The sequence below is a fragment of the Elgaria multicarinata genome, chromosome 6, assembly GCF_023053635.1.
Source record: "Elgaria multicarinata webbii isolate HBS135686 ecotype San Diego chromosome 6, rElgMul1.1.pri, whole genome shotgun sequence".
Classification (NCBI taxonomy): domain Eukaryota; kingdom Metazoa; phylum Chordata; class Lepidosauria; order Squamata; family Anguidae; genus Elgaria; species Elgaria multicarinata.
Window position 1 is genome coordinate 86,418,463 of NC_086176.1, and position 20,286 is coordinate 86,438,748.

General features: G+C 39.2%; 1 protein-coding gene across 1 annotated transcript; it reads right to left on the reverse strand.

Moving 5' to 3' along the window:
• Nucleotides 1-671: 671 nt before the first annotated feature.
• MTX3 (metaxin 3) lies at nucleotides 672-19,169 on the reverse strand. Its single transcript, XM_063127982.1, has 9 exons — nucleotides 19,077-19,169; nucleotides 17,521-17,590; nucleotides 16,374-16,450; nucleotides 11,418-11,510; nucleotides 9,962-10,144; nucleotides 7,770-7,846; nucleotides 5,311-5,456; nucleotides 4,868-4,956; nucleotides 672-3,763 (listed from the first exon to the last, which is right to left on the reverse strand). Exons 1-9 carry the CDS (start codon nucleotides 19,155-19,157, stop codon nucleotides 3,653-3,655), a joined length of 927 nt encoding a protein of 308 aa, XP_062984052.1. The 5' UTR covers nucleotides 19,158-19,169; the 3' UTR covers nucleotides 672-3,652.
• Between the last annotated feature and the right edge of the window lie 1,117 nt (nucleotides 19,170-20,286).

Here is a 20,286-nt window from a genome sequence, read left to right on the forward strand (position 1 = left end):
GGGGTCTGCCATGCAGGCTTTTAAGAAGGCCTTAAAAACATTTTATTTTACCGTGGCCTTCCCATGATTATTGCTGCTATTGTTGTTCCTGCTGTTTTTATTGTTGGTTTTATTGTTATTGTGAAGTTTTTATTGCTTTTAATATTGTAACTGTTTTTATGTATTTTATTGTTGTAAGCCGCCTTGTGAGAACTTCTGCCCTGAAAGGCGGCCAAGAAATGTTTTAAATAAAAATAAATAAATAAATAACATATTAAATCAGGTGGTGGTGTAAAACACTTTTGCATTTGCAATGAAAAAGTACAGCATTTGTCTAGTCTTATCCTATGCATATCTAACTTGGAAGTAAATATCTAACTTGAGTTCATTTTTTCTTGGAGGTAAAAGTGTGATATAAATGCAATAATAAATTAAATAAATAGCCAAATATTTACTCCCTGGTAAATATTTGTAGGACTGCAGCCTCACAAAAATACAAGTTTCTTGGTCATCATATCTGCTTACAAAACATACAAGGGCTAAGCACACAACTTTCTTCAGAATTACTTCTTATGGTATGAATGTTTTGGAAAAGCCAAGTAATAAGATCTCATTTATGTCCCGTCTCAAGATTAGACAGCAACAGGTTTTTTTTTATTTAACATATCCCTAGGATGTGTGTGTGTGGCATCTACAGCTTCAAATAATGAAATAAAACTTTCTAGAAATAACATGAAACTTAAATTTATTCTTGCTAAACATCCAAAATTATTGTTATAAATAACAAGATACATGAAAGATCTTTACATTCCTTATTTTATAAAGTAATATTTTGTAAGTACAGTTATATACACAATTTACAGGCTTGTTTGTACAGCTATTTCTCTACATATACAGAATACTGCAGTTTATTTTGAGAAAACTATCAAGTTTGTTTGATTTGGCAAAATAAAATCAGATGAAAAGAGAACCGCATTTTATATCCACATGAAAACAATTTCTTTAGAATTGGAAACCAAATCATCAGTTGGTTAACAGCAGCTGCTACTTTGTCCAAGTACTATTTTCAAAGTATCTATTGCTGTATTGAAAATTCAGAATTATATTTTAGAATAGTGAAGGCCCCTGGGCCAGCCTCTGGTCTTCATTTCAATTTTGTGTGGCCTGTGTTCCATCTTGCATGGGGCAAGAGCAGACACAGGGTTGGAGTCAACTTCTTGCTCTGGACTTTCACTGACACAATAGGGCTGGAAAATCCATTCTGGTAGTGGATGGCCAGCGTTAGATCCGACCCACTGGCTTCTAGAGTGTGCTATTTTGTCGCACTTACCGGGTTGGATGCAGAATCCAGCGGGTACACTACACAAAGTGGGCGCAAAAGAGACAAGCTCTGGTGCTGAAAGAATTCGTATAGAAATTTTTATTTGTATCCAAAGGTGCTCAACGTTTCGGACTGTGAGTCCTTCGTCAGGATGTAACGAGCTGCAAAGAGGCTACTGTAGTATGAAGTTTCTCAGACTATGGTCTGAAGTTTCTAAAGCTGTTGTTTTCAGCATTCTGTGGTGGAGCTGAGTTTGTAAATTTTAAAGAGCCGTCCGTTTTGGCGAGTTAAGGCGAAGGACTCACAGTCCGAAATGTTGAGCACCTTTGGATACAAATAAAAAATTCTATACAAATTCCTTCAGCACCAGAGCTTGTCTCTTTTGCGCCCACAGTGCTTTCCCCGCCTCGCATACACACCCACACACCCACACTACACAAAGTGCCAGGATACCCGCAAGATAGCAGAGATACCTACAGTAAGTCCTGTTTCCTCCTCTTGCTGTAACCCCCAATAGTTGTCCAACCCTGATCTAGAAGCATACATTCCTTGGATCACCTGGGACACAGCTACTGCTAAAATGATAAGCTTTTCATTACCATTATAAATGGATGTTACACAGTCAGCCTGTTATAAGGGTTGTCTCTTGATACAGAAGCCCTTGTATGTGAACAAAGGTCTTGCAGGCATAAGTGCTTCTTTATTTGCTGCAACTGTCAGGGATAGACCTGTGTATGTCTCAGTACTGAATGGTGGGCTATTCCTGCTGTTTCAGTACCTGGGAAAGCTCGTGCTCATCACAAGCTGTGTGCACAGCAGAGTGCAGGCAAAGTTTTGAACCAGGTCAATACCCGTTTAATTCACCGAGTTAAATCTGATTTTCTTATTGGTGAGTCTATAAAAGCAAGAAGGTAATGAATCGTTAGAGCAACTTTTCGGCCTTCAGGGCCACGCTGGATTTCTGCTGGGATGGCAGGAGTCATGTGTGTACATAAGTACACGTACACACACACATATACAACTCACACACATACCTCACTCATGCATGTGCACACGCACACCCCACTCACATACAACTCCTGCCCAAGAGTGTTTCAGCAGCCAAGCATCTACTTTGATCAGATACAACCAACGCTCCACCAGAAACCTGTTCTCAAATCACCCAACCATCCAGGAACCCTGGCTCTTAGCTCTTCTTCCTCCTCTAACCCTCTCTCTTTCTGAAGAATCTTGACATCGCACACAGTGATCTTGAACTTTTTCAGAAAAAAAAGAGGAAAAAATGCTCTAGGAACAGCCTGTATGGTTGCTGCTGTAGAAGCCCTGTTCCTAGAAAGCATTCCTAAGAAGCCGACAAGAGCTTTAGAGCATTGCTCCCTAAGATACTCTAGGAACGAGGCTTCTATGACAGGAACAGTAGAGTCCATTCCTAGAGCATTTTTACTATTATTCTGATTTTACTGTTACAGTCTCTGGCCTTTCTGCAGCCCAGAGACTGTACTTTTTGCACCCCTGCTCTAAAGCTAAGGAGGATAAAGTGAAACAGTGCCGCTACTATATAATGGATTGGATCCAAACTTCCTATGAGCAAAGTTCTACTTACACCAGAGGATGGGGATAGTGATTTCCCTTCACAGCCCCTTGAAAAGCTGCTCTAGATGGTTGGGAGATTATTGGAATAGGAGGCAGGGGAAATCACTGCAGTTTTGAAGGTGGGTATCCTGAATAACGGTTCTAATATGAAGTGCAGATTGAATGAGATGAGCTTTTAAAACCTGTATTATTTTAAAAATGGCTCACATACACTGATCATTCCTTGCCAAAAAAAAAGTATTATAAAAAGGGAATGACTTCTGGCTGTTTGTTGCTTTTTGTGCCTGGCAAGCTGATATTTTCATTTTCTTTCACTATTTGAACAATATTAGAAATCTATAAAAATGCTAAAAGCGATGAAGTATCCACTCCAACATACAACAACCTAGTGCAGCCATACTATGCAGTCAAAACTGAAAGCTTAATCTAACACAAAAGGCTGATGTATTTGCATATTCCCAAGAGTAGAAGCTTAGCTTTTGGTCAAGAAATGTACCAACCTTAAAAGACAAGCATTATGCAGCACTTAAGGTGACCTTGTACACTACTGTGCGATTACTCAATGATTCTGCCTGTGGTCAATTTGGACGTTTACTGTTTCCGCTATGACCATAGAGTGCATTGGTTAAATGAATGTGCCTGCACCTATTGGTCAATTCACCTTTCTCCCTGACTTCATGTACACATAGAATCAGTGCAAAAATTGATTAGAAACAGTCATCGTATCAGAGTATATACATAAATATGAAATTAAAGCTCTTAGGGTGATAAACGATTTGGTGAACTATTTCCTTCCCCAGCTGCAGAAAGTTTGAGAGTTGTCAGCTTACGTGGAGGGTGCTGAGGACTCTTACGAAGATTATCATCCATCTGTAGAAACAATTCACCAGTTTAGATATCTGAAGAAGGTTATAGCAAAATCTTCACACAGTAGTACTCAATTTTATATTTTACAAGGCAACTCCCTAAATATACACACTGGTGCAGTCTCATTGAGCTCAAGGGTACCAGACCAGTGTGAGTATTCAGTAAATCTTTATAACAATGTGATTTATTAGTCCTTGACATTTCAAAGTACAATTGGTAGGCATGTCAATTTTTGCTTATCCATAAACACACTATTATTTGAGCTATTATGAGCCATTTAGGGAAAAGACACTTCTACATGACTAGGGTAACATTTAAATGACTTCTCCAATACTCCTGGAAACCTCTAGCAAGGCTCAACGTCACTGGGATAATTCACCTTTAGAATATAGCCAAATTCAATCTGAATACATAAGTGAAGTAAAATTCAGAGAAATTGCCAACAATAATGACAGACCAGTACATTTTAGCATTATGTGATGGAAACAGCCATTTAAGAAGAGCAAAACAAATTCCCTTTATGTCAGGACTTACCGAAATATATTCAAGAAATTAAGGTGTTTCAAAAGCAATCATACAAATGTCTACTCAGAAGTAAGCCTCAATGAATTCAGTGGGACTTACTCCAAGGTAAATGTATAGAGGACTGCAGACTAAATTAAGTTTTGGTAGGAAGTGACAGAACTTGAAACACATTATTTTAAGTTGTTACATTCCCTCTCTGCTGGCTCTTAGGGGTCACAGCCAAAGAGCACATTATGAATCAACTTGATAAATGTCAACTTCCGCAAGTATGATAGTTTTTGGTATTCTCAATCATGTGTCCTTTCCCCTTTCTGACTCCTACACCCTCTTTATACCTGCTTAAAGACAGAACAGGCTGAAACACACTGGCCTGGTTCAGACAACACACTAAACCATGTTGCTTAACCACAAAACGGTTAATGGAATGCATTGACCTTAATGTATTCCATTAACCATTTTATGGTTAAGCAGCATGGTTTAGCGTGTTGTCTGAACCAGGCCATTGAACTGCTGTCATCATGTCTAGCTTCGTCTTTTGTTATCAACAATATCAGAAAAATGCAGAAAGACTGAAACAAGAACCTTTTCAATCAAGTTGGATTCCTTGTTTACAAGCTGTGTGAGTTTCTGCAGATTTGCGTCAACTGTGTCTTGACCTGCTGGAGAGGTGCCTAAATAGACAAAACACACAGAAAAAGAAAGTTAAAAGGAACTGAAAATCCTCTTAGGTGCAATCCTATGCATGTTTAGACGGGAAAAGGTCTTACAACTCCCAGTTGGAGTTGTCTTTTTTCTGTCTAAACATGCATAGGATTGTTACTTTAGAAAGCTTTTGAAGATTTTCATAGGGAAAGAAGGCCAAGAATTGCACACATCATAATCAATGCAGAGTAGAAACATAAAAAAATGATAGATTTCCGAAGCTCTCTGGCAAAAGAATTTAATTCTAAGCTAGATTAGGTAAAAACATAGGCACCCCTCTTTTGAAAATATAGAACATGTTGAAAGAGAAACATACTGCTTACCTGATAAGTAGCAACTCAGAATGTCATCACAGAAGCGACATAAATTGGGAAGCTGCTTCAAATGATCTTGTAACTGGAGTTTGGGGAATGGTACTTTATAAAGAGGAGCAAGAAAACCAAACACAAAGGCATCCAGAGTAGTAGGCCTAGAGTTAACAAACAGAAGTTATAGTTACCTCAGACACCTTTAGAAATTTTCTAAACAGAGAAAAATCTAAAACAAAATATATCTATGCTTGCAGGTTTTCACATGCTAAATGTTAGTTTGTGTGCTAATGTGGAATTGACTGAAGACAAACATTTGATTGACTCAATGTGTCATATGGCATAATTTAATATTTTCATGGTCATTTTGCAAGATTGTGTTTTGTCATCCATCAATTGGGCTAAAAGAGCCAATTGTTCATGGCATCCAACAGCATACCATTTCATTACAGACCCTGAGCACGTTGGACATACAGTTAGAAAACAGCAGTTATTGTCATGGTTCAGTCCTGTTTAAAGACATTAATATCAAACATTTGCCGTAATTTCAGCTTTCTCCCTTGGTACAGATATATAAGAATGGATAAATTAATAGACCTAAATGGAAAGTTCAGATATAGATGATAATCACAAGCCATCAACATGCAGTAATATATTAAAAGATGCAAGATGGATCCATAGAAGGCAAAGAGTGCCTCAAACACTAGGCCAGAATCTTATCATCATCTTGTACAACTCTTTTTTCAGCTGCCTGCAGTACAGACGTTGCAGAGACCAACACAACCTGAAGACGGGACTACTGTGGAAACGTGAGAGTTGTCTGCAATATAGCATATCCAATACAGGAAGATCAAAGCCTGTGGAGATGTGCCCTCAGAAATAACAACAACAACAACAATAATCTGTAATTAGGGCAATCATAGTCTGGTTTAAATTACCTACTTAAAAAAACCAGTCACCAGCTCTTGGGGGAAAGCAAACATAAATAACATGCACAGAGCAAGGTTGGAAATGCCATCCAGTGTTCAGTGGACATGTACCTATTCCTCTCTAGGGCTGACTCTTTAAAAAAACAAAAAACCTGGTTCTGCAAGGTTGCAGCAGAAGCTAGCTTTGCAAGCACTGATTGGCTGGCACATGTTTAAAGTATTTTATTTAAGAAATGCAAGGTAACAATTATATAACAACAAAAACATCAACACACAGAGGCTCTTTTACTTTATTCATCACAGATTTTATATGTATTTTAGAATTATTGTCCCTGAACATGCTCTTGTTGTATACATTTTAAGCTCTGTTGCAGCCGTAAAGTAATCACTTTCAGATTATCAGCCTCAGTGATTATTACATCCTTCCGAACGTAGGACTGTGCACTTGGTGGATGCTGATCAGCAGACCCTGCATTGGTGTATGTAATGAAGGAGAACCATGTTTCTCCTTCATTATCACTCTGATTAATCGGTTGTGTTCTGTTAATTCTTTAGCAAAGGCCACCTCCCAGATTTTAGAAGCTATCTATTTACAGTGTATTCTATTTTTGTTTTCTAGTAGCATACGATAATCATCCTTACTTCTGGTGGTAATAGTAAAATTAGGTATTTACGTAACAGCTGCTTTTGTGTGTCATTAAAAATAGAGAGAACTAATAATATTATTAACATGTAATATTATTACATATATTATTATTAATATCATTGTGTAGCATTAATAACGTGACATTGTTGCAATAATCCCCTATCCCCACTATGGAGCAGTTCTACACTTAAAGAGTATTTTTACCAAAAGAAAAAAGAAAAATAAGCAACAAATCAATGGATAAACTGATAAACATGATGTGCTTTTAATTAAAATGTAACCAAAAAAAGGGGAAATAACGGCACACTGCCAGCTGGAAACATGAGGGAAGAGGTTAGACTGATGGCTGAGCCAGGGCTCAATTCACTAGTATGCAAATGTGTCATTTCACTTACAGTCAGGTGAAAGTGATTTTGGCAGAAAGGCGAGACATAACTAAAACAGATAAACCAAGCCAAGCTCGCTATCTGGGGGCCATTTTTAAAAATTGTGTCTGATTAGACACTGGGCCTATTCAGACAACATGTTAAGCTATGGTTAGGCCACTAACCCTTTCACAGCAAATGGTTAGTGAGCGTGTTTAGAATCATAGAATACTAGAGTTGGAAAGGGCCTATAAGGCCATCAAGTCCAACCCCCCGCTAAGACAGTTTAGCTCAAAATGCTTAACCAATTTGGTTTAGAATGTCATCTGAACCGGGTCACTCTCTTGTTTGTGGCAACCACTAGTTGAACTAGGGCAGATTTTAAAGCTAGCATACCAAAAAAGAAAAGAAAAAAAGAGTCTATTCCTAACCTGCAAGGATAAACAAAAACAAAATTTTCAACACAAGAAGAATTTGGCATTAAAAGTACCATACTTACATATGCTACAAACACTATAAACGTTCTGCACTCACATATTTCCAAAGAAAAATGCAGATGTCCCCAGTCTGGTTGATAAAAGATTCAGGCACTCCTTGGCATCTCTGTAGATCTAAAAAGAAAGAAACCAAAGCTTATCTGCACAACATCCTTACCAGGTACTTATCTCAAATTAATAGAGGGTCTGCATGATGGACAGCGATGAATCTGTGGCACAATGTGTACCACCTTAATCTAGTCGGGATTAAAGAAGGCCCAAATTTATACTGCTACATATATGCACTTACTGAATGTATGCATTAACCCTAAGACAATGCCCTGGAACTTGCCATATGTCCTTGTGTAGGTGTAGACTAGCCTGTTTTTCATTTGTTTTGCATGGTTTCCCTGCCTCTTGTTTGTTCATGTTAGAACCACACTGTTCCCGTATCCTGCTGGAAGACGCGGATAATTGTGTCAATTATCTGTGCCTTGATCATTCCACGGATTGATTACCCTAATTTGCTATATGTGAGCCTGCCCTTGAAAACTGTTCAGAAGCTTCAGCTGGTACAGAATGGCTTTTTGATTAGTGTGAGGTGGAAAGACTGCATAACACCACTTCTTTCCATCTACACCGGTTGACAAATTTGTTAGCTGGTACAATTCAAGGAACTGGTGTTAAACTATAGTACCCATGTGGCCTGGGCCTTATGTACTTAACCCAGGGTGGGTAACAAGTGAACCACCTAGTAATTTATGGTGGACAATGAAGTGCATGAGCAAGAATGCATGTTCAGGATTATTAAACAGATTAAACATGCCTTATTGTTAAGATGTTCTGAAGATGTGTTCTTTCTTTATATATTTAATTTAGGCTACGCGGATTGTAATCAAAAAGAAGACAGCCACGCAAAACTAAAGTCAGTCTATCCCTGTACTTAACAAAGCACTTCCATCTCCCCCACCCTAGAGGCATTCAAGAGGCATCTGGACAGCCGTCTGACAGGTGGAATCCTGCATTGAGCAGTGGGTTGGACTCGATGGCCTTATAGGCCCCTTCCAACTCTACTATTCTGTGATTCTATTATTCTACATGAACTTTTAGGGTGCAACCCCGGTCAGATGCCCGTCAGCCTCTGAACTTGGAGGCTGACGGGCATCCTATGCAGAGCGGGAGGAGTGCAGAGGCAATCTTTGCCTCTGTGCTTCTCCCACTCTGCATTTTTGCAAAACAGGTGTTTTTGCCCATCTTGCTAAGGCTCTGTGGAGGGAAAGGGAAGGAGGCTCTGAATTCTGAGGCTGATGGGCATCCTATGCAGAGCAAGAGGCATGCAGAGGTGATCTTCACCTCTGTGCTTTTCTTGCTCTGCATTTTTGATAAACACGTGTTTTTGCCCATCTAGCTGAGCCTCTGTGGAGGGGGAGGGAAGGAGGGATAGCTCCTATCCCACTTCCCTGGTCCTCTCCCCTCCCCTTCCCTCCCCATCCACAGAAATGCCCCCTTCCCCTCCTCTCTGAGACTGCTTATCTGCAACCTCAGATAAGCAGTTGGCACAGTTCTCTCCATGCCAGATGCAAGGGGGAGAGGGCAGGGACTCCTGGGTCCAAGGTTGGAGCACTGCTCCTAACCTCAGATCTAGGAATCCGAACTGTCCTAGGGGTCTGGAGGCCACAGGATCGCTCTCTTATCCACTCAGGTTATCAGAGAATGTCCCGTTCAAAATTCTCTAACACAGCAAGATTGGCAGTAATATAGAGCAGAGCATTCACTGAAATTGCTCCAATATTATGGAACACTTGCAGATTGTTTGAAGAGCTGACCTAAGAGGCTGATAGGTCTGTAAACCTCATTCATCCTTGCTCTGTTAACCCTATAAACCAACATACACTGAACTATATCCCCCCCCCTCCCCGGCAACACGTTAAACCAATTATCTGTAAATGCACTGTAAATGATGAAAACCAAAAAACACACAAAATATAACACTACATTCTACACTGCAGATTCAGTGGGAAACTACTGTCATGTAAGCAGGAAAACAAACACTTGCACTTATTTATTCATTTATTTATTGCATTTTTATACCACCCAATAGCCGAAGCTCCCTGGGCAGTTCTCAAAAATTAAAACCATTCAAAGTATAAAACAAACAGTAGAAAAACATGATATAAAATACAATATAAAAGCACATTTAGTACATTTGCATCAATGTGAGTCATACATGACTCATAAAATAACATTTACCTGTGCTTCCACTTCAGTGATACTGTAGAGTGGAGGGCCCCCTTTTGTCAACAAGATCCTGTTAAGTGCTTCTCCAGACATTTTTCTAGGCAAGTACCAACTCAATGGAAATGGAATTCTTGAAGCAAACCATGGTTTTGTCACATTGTAGTAATTATCACTTTCAACCCAGAAAGTGTGCAGCTATATCACAATGATAAAGAACATTCATATAATCACCCCACCCCTTGATAAAAACAAAAAACAAAAGTATTGTCCCAACATTTGTCTATTGGTGGATTTTTAAACACGTAAAAAGTAAGCTCCAATGTTGGAGCACCAAATTATTTTATCACTAGACTCAAAATCCAGTTATTACTGATGGTTTCAGACAGACAGACAGACGGACACAATTTTAAGTATACAGCCCTGGTTTAGAACTAACAGGATAGAATTGCTTGATCAAAGATAATCAGAAAAGGCAACAAACACATCAGGTACTCCATTATGCTTAAAGAAGCAACTTATATCCCATTTGAATTCCTCCGAATCCCAGGCCTCCTGTCCTGGTAGCACTGTTTTAGGGAAGCCTGAACAATAAACATGCTAGCTGTGAGTTGTAAACCCTCTCTATCCACTAGCCGAGCTTCTATGTCATCACAGGCCTAGTCTTCACCAATGGCAGACAGAAAACTCCGCACATAAAACCTGGCATATCAAGGAGACAGCCACATCTGAGAAGGCCTGTAGCTGTTTTTCCCCCATGCCATCTTGTAGGCAGTGTAAAATCAACTTATTTCAGAAAGCATTTGGCTAATGAGCTTATTTCCCCTGCTTTATTAGTTTAACTATTTCTTTCTGGTTTTGGCATGACATGTATTTTGAGAGATACCTTGAGCCTCAGAATGCTAAAAGCATCAACTTCTAGTTTTCGTTGTGAAGGGGATTTTTTTTTTTATGGAAGAACATTATATCACTTGAGGCACCTCCTGTGGTCCAAAGTGGTACAACCCAGACACCAGTTTAACTCCTTATGTGGTGTGCGAAAACCAAGCCATAGAAACACAGTATACAGAGCTGCCAAAGTTTTTGCTTCCATTTATTTAAATACTCCAACTGTCAATAATCTATTTACAGCTGTATTCCCCTTTACCTGGAATTAAGCCCAACTGAACTCACTGGCAGTTACTTCTGAGCAGACATGTATAGGATTGCACTCTAAAATTGTTAAATTGGAGTGCTGATTTTAAAGAGACCCAATGTCAACTGGGCAACGTTACTTCCTTAAGCATCTCATAGTACACATGCAGGTGTGTACACACACACACACACACACACACACACACACACACACACAGAGTTCAATCCAAATTAAGTCACATTAATTTCAATGAGCAAACCAAGAATGTGCTTGATATTGGTTGGGTGACACACCAAAATATTAACTTTGGTCACAAGTAATAATTGTATATCTTACCACAGCAGGGTGTAGTTTTTCTTCAAGTAGTGCAATGTATGCCAGTGTGTCAGCACCTTCTCTAGCAGACAGTTCATAATCAGCATTATACTTCTATCAGTAAAAAGAAAGAAAGAAAAGCAATACATTCATGTAGCAAGCAATCATATTATGTATTATTTAAATACTGCCTTTTCTTCTAAAAAGCCAATGCAGTATACAACAATATAAAGCAATAAAACCTTTACAAGCATAACAGGAAGATTTTTTTAAAAAAATTAAAACAGTGTAACTACATGTTTTAAGGGTTAAATTAAAAAGATACATCTTTCTAAAGGTCAAGAGTTTCATAGAAACTTTCCAAAGGGAAAATAAACACAACCGAGAGTTCCTATACAGTTAGATAGTTATAAATTCCCTGTTGTACAAAATGTATAGGACCAGAAATAATAATTATAATTACAATCTTAACTTTTCCTTCAATTTCGTGGTTTCAAAATATTATGACAGTGACTGCTGGATTTATAGAGACACCTAATTCTAGGTTCAGTGATATCTGCATAAATCTAACAAAATCAACTATTAATATTTATGTAATATAGTTCAGACGTGCCTGTCCTAATATTTAGAAGATGAACAGTAGACAGTTTTAAAAATACATCTTTGTTCTTCTAAAAGACATAAAATATTAATTACAAATATACTTGGGCTCCTGTTTGGCTTCTTTCAGAAGAGCTGAAAGAATTGAGGATTTATTAATTTACAATATTTATATACTGCTCCCCATTGAAAAAAATTCGGAGCGGTGTACAAGGTGAAATAAAAATAAAAACAGAATAAAACAGTTAAAACAAAATTTAAAAGAAGCAAAAACAGAAATCCAAGGCTGCATGTTAAAGAAAGGCTTCTTGGAATAAAGATGTTTTCAGGAGGTGCCGAAAGGAGTACAAGGTTGGCGCCTGCCTGACCTCCAGAGGCAGGGAATTCCACAGGAGGGGCGCCACCACGCTGAAGGCTCTTCCCCTGGTGGATTCCAATCGGAGGATGGATCTAGGTGGAACCACCAGGAGCAGGCCCTCGGATGACCTCAGTGACCGGGTAGGTTGGTAAGGGAGAAGGCGATTTATGGAGTACGTTCCACTCTCCTAGGGTAGTATCCAATGGGAAACTACCATTAATATAAATGCTGCTGCTCTAGTATAAACAACCTCTAGTGCAGCAGCACTTGCTGATGTGATGGATTTCCCCAGCAGGCACTCTTGGCCTTACTCTAGTGGTCTTTTACACCAGCGCAAGACAATCTACATTAGTAGTAGTGTCACACTGGATGCTGCCCGTAGTGAATATGTTGCACAGAGACTGGTTGTGGAGTAGCTCCTCACAGATTCTAAGCAGAATCCTTCCCTCTCTCACACTGGTGTTGCAGCACCAGGCAAGCTGCAGCCATCCTGAATGCTCCAGTACCCAAGTATTTTACCATAAACAGAAGCCTTTCTATATTTTGGGACAACCCAGCAGCCTGTTTGCCTTTTGATCTTGCATACACCGGCTGTCAGCAGGAGCCAGTGCTTTGCCACATGTAGGGCCAAAAGATTTGAACAGGTAGAATGTCCTACGCAAGTACTAGCTCCTGCTTGAGGTGAAGTGTCTGGTTGTGATGGAATACACAAGGCACTACCATGGCTTGTCTGGCATCATAGCAGCCGGGAGGTGTCATTTGTATGCATGTAGCACTTGGTGAAATTCCCTCTTCATCACAACACTTACAGCTGCAGGAGCTATACTGGAGTGACCAGATACAAAAGAGGGCAGGGCTCCTGCAGCTTTAACTGTTGTGATGAAAAGGGAAATTCACCAGCTCCTGTATGCATACAAAGAACACCTGCTGAAATTCCCTTTTCTATTCAACTGTGAAAGATACAGGAGCCCTGTCCTTCTTTCCATATAATCACCCTAATTTCCATGCACTCATATCTGCTGGGAAAGAAAGACAGCATTCTTAGAGTTTTAAGTACACTGATTAAAAATCCTCCCCCATTCTGATTTTTCAGCTTTCATTTTCTTGATTTCCTAGCCAGCAATAGCTTTTCTAATGTTAAAACTAATCAGGAAAAAAAATTCTTAATAAATAAAAAAGATGGGAGACATATTTTATTCCCTCTCTTTAAACGACCAAAGAAGCAAGCAATGGCACTACTAAATTTACCCTTGACTTTACCAGGTTTTTGAAATTAAAATTGGAAAGTTCCTAAAAGTGAAGGTAAACATCACCTGAATATTTCTGGGCTACATTTCATTCAAATAATTGATTTACTTATTTGCAGTACGGTTCATTTTTGACAAAATTACCTGACTAAAGTTTTCTGAATCCTTATAATGTAAACACCTCCGTTATCTTGGAAACCGCTAATATTTTCATGGAAATTTATGAATACTCTGCTCGAACAAAACATAGGCAGAGATCTAAAGATGAATGTTAGGCATGCCTAAGGCTTGCACATATTCAATGGGATTATTTTTTTCCCTTTGAAGAGTAGACTGCAATGCCATACCATCAACTGTGTTATTAAGTCCTTTGAGTTTTCAATTTTGTTTGTGATATAATGAGGCTGTTTTATAGAAAACATAAGCCTCTTGGGCAAACAGAACTAGCTGCACAGCTCTTTGAATCCTAACTAATATGATATGTTCTGATTGACTGTTTCTATTACATTATGTCCCACGATGTCAATCCACAATATGGAAGAAAAACAAATCAAAGGAAATGAGGAAGCATATTATAGTAAAGAGACTCTCAAGAAGTCTTAATATGATCTTAAATGTATTACTATACAGTTGCGGTAAAAATGCTAAATATTTCAAAGGCAAGGAGTGCATAGTTCACATATAACTGATACAGTCTTCACACTGCATTGTCAAATGACAAGACAAGCTAAGCTGGAAAACCTACTAATTATCAAAAGTTTCAAGTCTTTGAGCTTTGAAGTTGCTCCATGATGTTGCTAAATTGTCTTTATTGATAAAAATTAAGATGCTTTCAGAAGTCATTACTGATGCATCAGTAATTCTACATCTTTTAGTTTCTTTATTATAGACTCGTGGGAACCTCAGAAAGGTTAGTTTTTCTTAAAAGAAACAGAATAGGTTAACTTCCTTTGTTCGAGGACCACTTTAACAGGTTTTTTGGTATAAATCCTCAAAATGTGACTCTCAGCCATATCTATTTACCTGACACTCACTGTATTTTATGGTTTTAATTGTGCACTTCCCAGAGATCCTTGGCTAATGGGCAGTATAAAAATGCAATAATAATAATAAATCTACAAAGTGCTTCTTTCTGAAAAGCCTATGTATTTTTTTTACTTTTGAAACACTAACAATCTATTTATATACATGAGAATGTGAAAATGTATTATTAAATTACAGTTCTAATGAATATCCATTCAAATACTCAATAGAGAATATGGTTAAAGACATTTACTTCTAAGACTCATTCATTATCTTACAAGCAGCCAAACAAACATCACAGCCATCAACGGGCTCAAGTTAATACAACACTTCTCAATCCTAAACATATGCAATGGACATTACCTCTAATAGGTGTGTTTAGGATTCTAACTTTTGGTAGCATTCATGACACCCCTCTTAGGGTGACCATATAAAAAGGAGGACAGGGATCCTGTATCTTTAACAGTTGTATTGAAAAGGAAATTTCAGCAGGTGTCATTTGTATATATGGGGAACCTGGTGAAATTTCCTCTCCATCACAACAGTTAAAGCTGCAGGTGCCCTGCCCTCTTTTAAATCTGGTCACTCTAGTATAGCTCCTGCAGCTTTAACTGTTGTGATGAAGAGGGAATTTCACCAGGTTCTCCATATATACAAATGACACTTACTGAAATTCCCTTTTCTATGCAACTGTTAAAGATACAAGAGCCCTGTCCTCCTTTTCATATGGTCACCCTACTTTTACTCATCCCTCACCCTAAGCTCATATATCTTTAAGAACTGGTACCTCAGTTTGCTTTCTTTCTTCTTCCCTCCCCATTCCTTTTTTCTTTTTGTGTTGTCTTTTAGATTGTATGCCTGAGGATAGGAAACTGTCTTGTTCTTATTGATCTTATGTTAAGCCACACTGGGAGGCTTTTTTGGCTGATGAACAGGATAAAAATGCTTTGAATAAATACACAAACAAATTTACTTAAAAGCAAGAGCATATTTTCAGCGTGTGGGACTGCAGAAAAAGTTCAGCTGTGTCAAATTCCAGCCATTTCATGGCATGGTATTACCTGCTTCTGCCACCACAGGCTGAATTAATCCCAGATACTGCTCATATTACTTTCTGAAAGTCTGCAATAATGCACAAAAAGCCCAGGCTAAATTCAGCCCACACCAATAGATACACTTTGTCACAGACTGAAGTAGATGGAGGCTAGCAAGAGCCAGGCATTTTCATATCTTCACTTAAACATCTAGCGATCATGAGAATGGCTCTGTATGCTGCTGAAATCAGCAGACTCACTTCTATTTGTTTCTAGAATTAGGATGTTACTTCTTACTTTAAAAGTGGTGCTAATGCATGTAAGAAAAACAGTAGTGATGTTGGAAACTCAAATTCTATTATCACTACCACAAATGAATCTGTATAGTGCAGTTAGCATCAAGTGCTACTAATTTTAAAACATACAATAGAAGGGTTCCTGGTTTTGAAACATTTCAATATTACACGCTTTCAAACACCTTTAATATGGATTGTTGTTTGTATTGATCATACCTGGTATAACCATGTCAAAGATGGCACAAATAACACTATTGCTGATTCCTCCATTTCTTCTAGAGGAGGAAATGAACTGGCACCAGTTCATTAAGTATCTTATAATGATAACAGGATACAAATATGTATAAAACTAGGCCAAGGAAAGTGCACTTTAAACAGCAAATGTAATGAAACGTGGCATGTTATTTGTGGAAACTCACCTGCTTTCTTAAGAAGTTTAATATTTTTGCTGGATGAGAAATAACAGTGCCATCCAATATCAATAATGGTACACTCCCTAAAAATAAAGGATCAATCAGTCAAAATGGTATAATCAAAAGAAGCCTATTAATGATAACTTAAAGGCATTTAAGTTTGTTCACATGGGAAGGCTGATTAACTTAATACTAAGGGTTGGTACTGCACCAAACCTTTGTCTGCATCCTATTTCGCTTAGAAGGTTTTACTTTTGTTTCATTTTGAATTAATGCTCATATTTTGCAACAAATTATTTGCAACATTACACCAGTGCAGGAGAGGAGTATGGGTCATCTTTGGTCCTGTTGACATAGATAAGGTTATGCTAAGCATGCTACTCTACCAACAACCATTAGTCACAGATGATTCATATAAGGCCTTGCACAGTACTGAGTTTATTTATTTATTTATTTAAGGATTTTTATGTCGCCATTCAGCCAAAAAAGGCTCTCACGGCAGCTTACAAAAGTATTTCTTGACAGTCCCTGCCCACAGGCTTACAATCTAAAATTGTAAGTTATTAAAATGAGTTACAGCATCCTAAGTATTTCACTGCATATGAAAACATAAGAAGAGCCATGCTAAATCAGACCAAAGGCCTATCTAGTCCAGCATTCTGTTCATACAGTGGCTAACAAGCAGGCCACGGGGATCCCAAAAGTAGGATATGAGTGCAATAGCATCCTTCTGGTCGTGTTCATCTGCAACAGCTATACAGAGGCATACTGTCTCCAATACTGGAGTTCATATAGAGCCATCGTGACTAGTAGCCATTGATAGTTTAATCCTCTATGAATTTGTCTGATCCTCTTTTAAAACCATCAAAGCTGGTGGTCAACACTACATCTTATGATAGCGATTTCTATAATTTAACTGTGTTCTGTGAAGAAGCACTGGTGTAACATATGGCTTACAACATAGTGCTAGTACAAGACTAACTTTCATCTGACCCTATATGGGGGAATGATGGTAGATTGGTTGGCTTTGCACATCAGACCATATGATGGTGCCATAAACCAAGTATTTGTTGAGCGTTAGGTATGTATATAGCCATTCCTTAAAATGTGGGCTAAAAAATTAACATACACATTTAAAATGCTAAAGCAATACCTCTTGGTGCGTTCCATGAATTATCTATAACATTCACTTTCAACGGTGCTCCAGAAAACCTGGCATAAGCCTGCAATAAAGGTTAAAAGAAAATACAGTCAGTAATTTACTCTTCAGAAATTAGACAAACAAAATGTGAGCTTGGATAAAGTAGCTACTTATTTGATTTATAGTGTGCCCTACCCTAAAGGATCAGGACCATAGAATAGTAGAGTTGGAAGGGGCCTATAAGGCCATTGAGTCCAACCCTCTGCTCATTGCAGGAATCTACCTTAAAGGATGCATAACGGTTTTATGCTGTTGCCATAATAAACACCATGGTTACAACTCAACTGTTAGACTTTATTATGAACTTCAATGGGATGTCAGTCAGCTAAGAATAACTAACAGATGATTCGTATACTGCCCAACCAGCAAATGCCATCAGGGTTGTTTACAATCATAAAACCAAACAATAGCAACAAAATAACCATAAATAAATAAAAATAATACAACAATACAAGCATAAAAATAATAAACATTTAAAACATTTTTAAATATTAAGATTATTGACATAAACAGTAAAATTAATAAAGCAACAGCTTAAAGGTTAAATGCTTGCTTAAAGGTCTAATCCTGACAACTAAATGTATAGTGAAGCCGCCAGGCAGCTCTCCCTGGGCAGGGTATTCTATAGACTGGGGGTCACTACACAGAAGAGTCTTTCCCTGTAGCCACCCATTCCACCCTTGTAGGCAGTAGCACCCAGGGAAGAGCTTCCAAAGAGGATCTTAGTGATTGGACAGAAACATATGTATATGCAAACCCAGGCAACCTGCAAATCACGGAAAATTTCCATGGCTCATTCTCAAAGTAACATTTTCATTACCTATCAGCTTAATTTGTCTCAAAACTGATATGAAAAAACAACTTATGTCCTTTAAAATATGCACAAGTGACAAACGTTAACTCAGTAGTTGCAAATGCTGATATTCACTTAACCGTGTGATGTCTTGTAACTTTTCTGTGGGTATCATCCGTAGGAGGACCTGCAACCGTTTTTATAAAGAATCAATTTATATCCTCCACTGCCCACAAGCTGCGTGCAACCGAAGTGTTTTCTAGAAAATTGTTTTGAAAACATCAAATGAAACTGACTTCTTTGTCAATAAGGGCACAATCCTATGCATATTTAGGCAGAAAATGCTCAGACAACACCCAGCGTGTCCCAGCCAGCATGTCTACCTGGGGCAGGCTGGGAATTGTCGGCATTTTTTCTGTCTAAACGTGCATAGGATTGCGACCTAAAGTTCTTTCCACCCCTAAGCCGAATCTTCTCGAGAAGAAAGCGCAATGCCCCTGCATCGCCCTCCCCAAGCCCACGTCTCTTCACAGCAGCCTTCCCCAACGTGGTGCCTCCGGATGGGTCGAACTACAACTCCCATCATCCCTATGCTGGGAGCTGTAGTCCAACACACATCTGGAGGGCACCACGTTGGGGACGGCTGCCTCCCAGCCTCTCCCTCTCTTCTACCCACAAGATCTCGGTCCGCGCAGCCCGTCAGGCCCATCGTTACCATGACAACGAGGCACTCCGCGTGCACGGACGGCAACCCCCAGTCGCCACCCCAGCAGCGGAGCTCCATGGAAGACGCCATGTTGACGCGGCCAGCCTTTGCCCTCGTGAAGCTCCGCCTCTCCCATCCCACAGGTTGTCTTCGCCTCGCTGTAGGCTGGGCCGAGAAGGCCGGCGGGGGCGCGCATGGGCGCGCTACGGCCGTTATGCGCGAGCGAGGCGCCTGCCTGGCCCAGCTCCTCTTGCTCTCTTTCTCCAATCCCAGATATCTTGGGGTGCTTTGTGGAAGAGGAAAGGCACCCTGTAACGACTCCTGTATTATAACTTCTCAGGACAAAGCGTTGGCGCCGAAGAGCTGGGGGGAGGGGGGAGGGTGTCTCCACAACCTACCTAGATATGTTGGACTACAACTCCCAGCATCCCCCAGCCAGGAGGGCCCCAAGTTGGGGAAGGATGAGCTAAGGTGTGCAAGAAACACCTTACTTCCCTCAGCTTCCTAGTTACTGTTTGCCAAAGGAATATTTCAAATATAGTCAAGAACAGCTGACTTACCAGTATTGATATGAAAAGGAGTTCCTTATTCATTTTCTGGCATGTTGCCTGTAGAAAGGCAGTGGCAAAATTCAGCCAATGCACAGCACAATCCTACCCAAGTCCCACTGGGTTTAATGAGATTTCTCCCAAATCGCAGAGGGCTGCAGCCAGAGTTTATGCATGTGCATTCTGAATGAAGTCTGAGTTCAATGGGGTTTCCACATAGATGACAAAGGAATGTGGTCTTTAATCGCAACTACAGGTGCAATCCTACATATGCTTATTAGTATATAAGGCTCATTGAAGTCAGAGGGACTTGCTTTTGCACGTGATTTGAGGGCGTACAGGCCAGGGTGTACCTGTTTTTTGGGATATGAAATAAGAAAAACTCTGTCAGCTTAGCACTGACCCTCACATCATTTTTAATATTATACTTGTGCACAGTGGTTGCTAGGAGCACATGTATCGTGAATTTAAATTGCTTTTTACTATAAAAACATAATAGCAGGCATTTGCTCTTTTCCCAATTGATGCTTGCTGTGATCTGCTAACAAAAGCATTTCAAATGTTCACTATTCCCAACTCCTGTTAGATGCATGTATTTGTATTCTTGTGTTCATATCTGCAATATAGTCCAGGTTATTTATTTATTTAAAATATTTCTAGGCTGTCTTTCG